Consider the following 2,212-nt stretch of genomic DNA (forward strand, 5'->3'; position numbering starts at 1 on the left):
TTAAGGCTTAAAGAATAACAGGAATAACAGAAATAGAAACAACACTTAACAACACTTAGCAGAAAACTTCTTGGTTGCTTAGCTTGGAAAAGGCAAGGTGAACCTTTCCACTTTATCATGTAGCACGCGGTTGCACAGCATAATTTGCCAAATTAAGAAAAGTTGATAAAAGATAAATGATTAAATGTACTTAAATGTTAATCATATTTATGTATTTAAATTTTTAATTTCAATGTAAAATTTTTAAAATTTTAATTGATTTTATTTTTCATAGTTTTAAAATTTATATTTTTTTTGAAAAGAGCCTGTACGGCATTTTATTCGAAGTATGCAGAAATAGAAGCTGGAGGAGCAGAATCCCAGTACATAGGATTCGAGTCAGTAAATGTAGTAGATGCTAATGTATGAGCTAAATAATTATCTACTCTAGGAATGTAATGAAGTAAACAGTAATCAAATGTCGATAAACTAGTCCTGCAACTATCAATGGCATAGCCCAAGTAATCCCGTGACGAGTGTGTCGTAGAAGACAGGCATTGTTGAAGCACCAAACAATCCGTGTATAGCTCGATAGAGTTTATTTCGCGACTCCTCAACCATGACAATACTTCCTTGCATGCAACAGCCTCCGCCATTAGGGGTGAAAAACAATCTATCACTGTAGTAGCCATGGCCGCAATATAACTCCCTTGGCCGTCTAGGATAATTGCTCCCATTCTTGTCCTGTTCGTCTGTGGATCGTAAGCCGCATCGAAGTAGCATTTTCCCCTCATGCCGTGAACAGCATTGCGCGCGGTGTATGTCGTAGAGAGTTGCGGTCGGTGTACTGTGACGATGGGCGTGGCAGCCGTATGTAACGCCGTGGCTATAGGCACGTCCGCACCGGTTGTTACTGCTATGGTGTGGTCTACCGTGGTAGCATGGATCGGCTGAGTTGGTGTTCGGTGGTGAACCGCCTTCCAAGCATTGAGAGCTGATGCCGCCATCACAACCACTTTCCGAGGCCTGGGTAAGTACGCATCCCACACAGCTCCATTCCTTGTGCGCCAAATATAATAGAGTATTGCCACTGCATAAATAATCCCGTCATCATCTAAAACATTCATCAAATCATTAAACCAATCTCCAAAAATATTTATAACATTATTGGGGATTGGAAGGTGGGATTGTGTCTAAATGGCTGCCGTGTAGGTACATTTGATCAAGGAGTGCACAACATCTTCATGTTCAATTCCACACATAGCACATGTTGGGTCAATATCAACCCTCTTTATAAGTAGGTTCTTTGTAGTGGGTAAAATATCATTTAGAGCTCTCCATAAAAATGTTTTCCACCTGGGTGGGATTTTAAGCTTCCATAACTTTTGCCATTTATCAAATGTCACAACCTGTTGGCTATATTCTCCAACTACTGTTCTGTATCCATTCTTAACAGAATATTCACCTCTTGGATCCCCATACCAGTACCACAAATCCTCATAATCTGGTGACACAGGTATTTTCAGAATTCGCTCAATATCCTCAGGTATGAAAATATCTGTTAGAATATCTTTATCCCAGGTTCGTGTCTGTTGATCCATCAGACCCACTACTTTCGCCTGTGCCAATTGGGGTGGTTTTTCTGTTAATATCTTCGGTTGTAACCCATCATGCAACCATGGATGATCCCATATCAATGTTGATTGGCCATTTCCAATTCTCCTCCTAACTCCCCCACAAATCAATTCCTGTGCTGCCAAAATACTCCTCCAACAAAAGCTCGGGTTATTTCCCAAACATGCATCATAGAAAGAATTAGTGGGATAATACATGGCTTTATAAACTCTTGAAACTAATGATTGTGGCTGTGTCAGGAAACTCCATCCTTGTTTTCCAAGCATAGCCAGGTTAAACGCTCTCAATTCTTTAAACCTCAATCCTCCATATTTCTTTGGAATACATAACTTATCCCAAGCTTTCCAGTGAATACCATGATCATTATTCGACCTCCACCAATATCGATTCATGGTTCGCTCAATGGCAGCGCAAAGAGAGGTCGGTAGCAAAAAGACACTCATTGAGAAGGTAGGCATAGATTGAGCCACACTTTTCAATAGGACTTCTTTCCCTGCTTGTGACAAGAGTTTTTTATTCCACGAACTAATCTGCTGTCTTATCTTATCCTCAATATAAGCAAAAGCTGCCCTTCTGTTTCTACCCACAAATGATGGGA

General features: G+C 40.3%; 1 protein-coding gene across 1 annotated transcript; it reads right to left on the minus strand.

Moving 5' to 3' along the window:
• Window positions 1–317: 317 nt before the first annotated feature.
• LOC109146690 lies at window positions 318–2,006 on the minus strand. Its single transcript, XM_019294340.1, has 2 exons — window positions 1,196–2,006; window positions 318–1,093 (listed from the first exon to the last, which is right to left on the minus strand). Exons 1-2 carry the CDS (start codon window positions 2,004–2,006, stop codon window positions 318–320), a joined length of 1,587 nt encoding a protein of 528 aa, XP_019149885.1.
• Between the last annotated feature and the right edge of the window lie 206 nt (window positions 2,007–2,212).

The sequence above is a fragment of the Ipomoea nil genome, unplaced genomic scaffold, assembly GCF_001879475.1.
Source record: "Ipomoea nil cultivar Tokyo-kokei standard unplaced genomic scaffold, Asagao_1.1 scaffold1936, whole genome shotgun sequence".
Lineage (NCBI taxonomy): Eukaryota > Viridiplantae > Streptophyta > Magnoliopsida > Solanales > Convolvulaceae > Ipomoea > Ipomoea nil.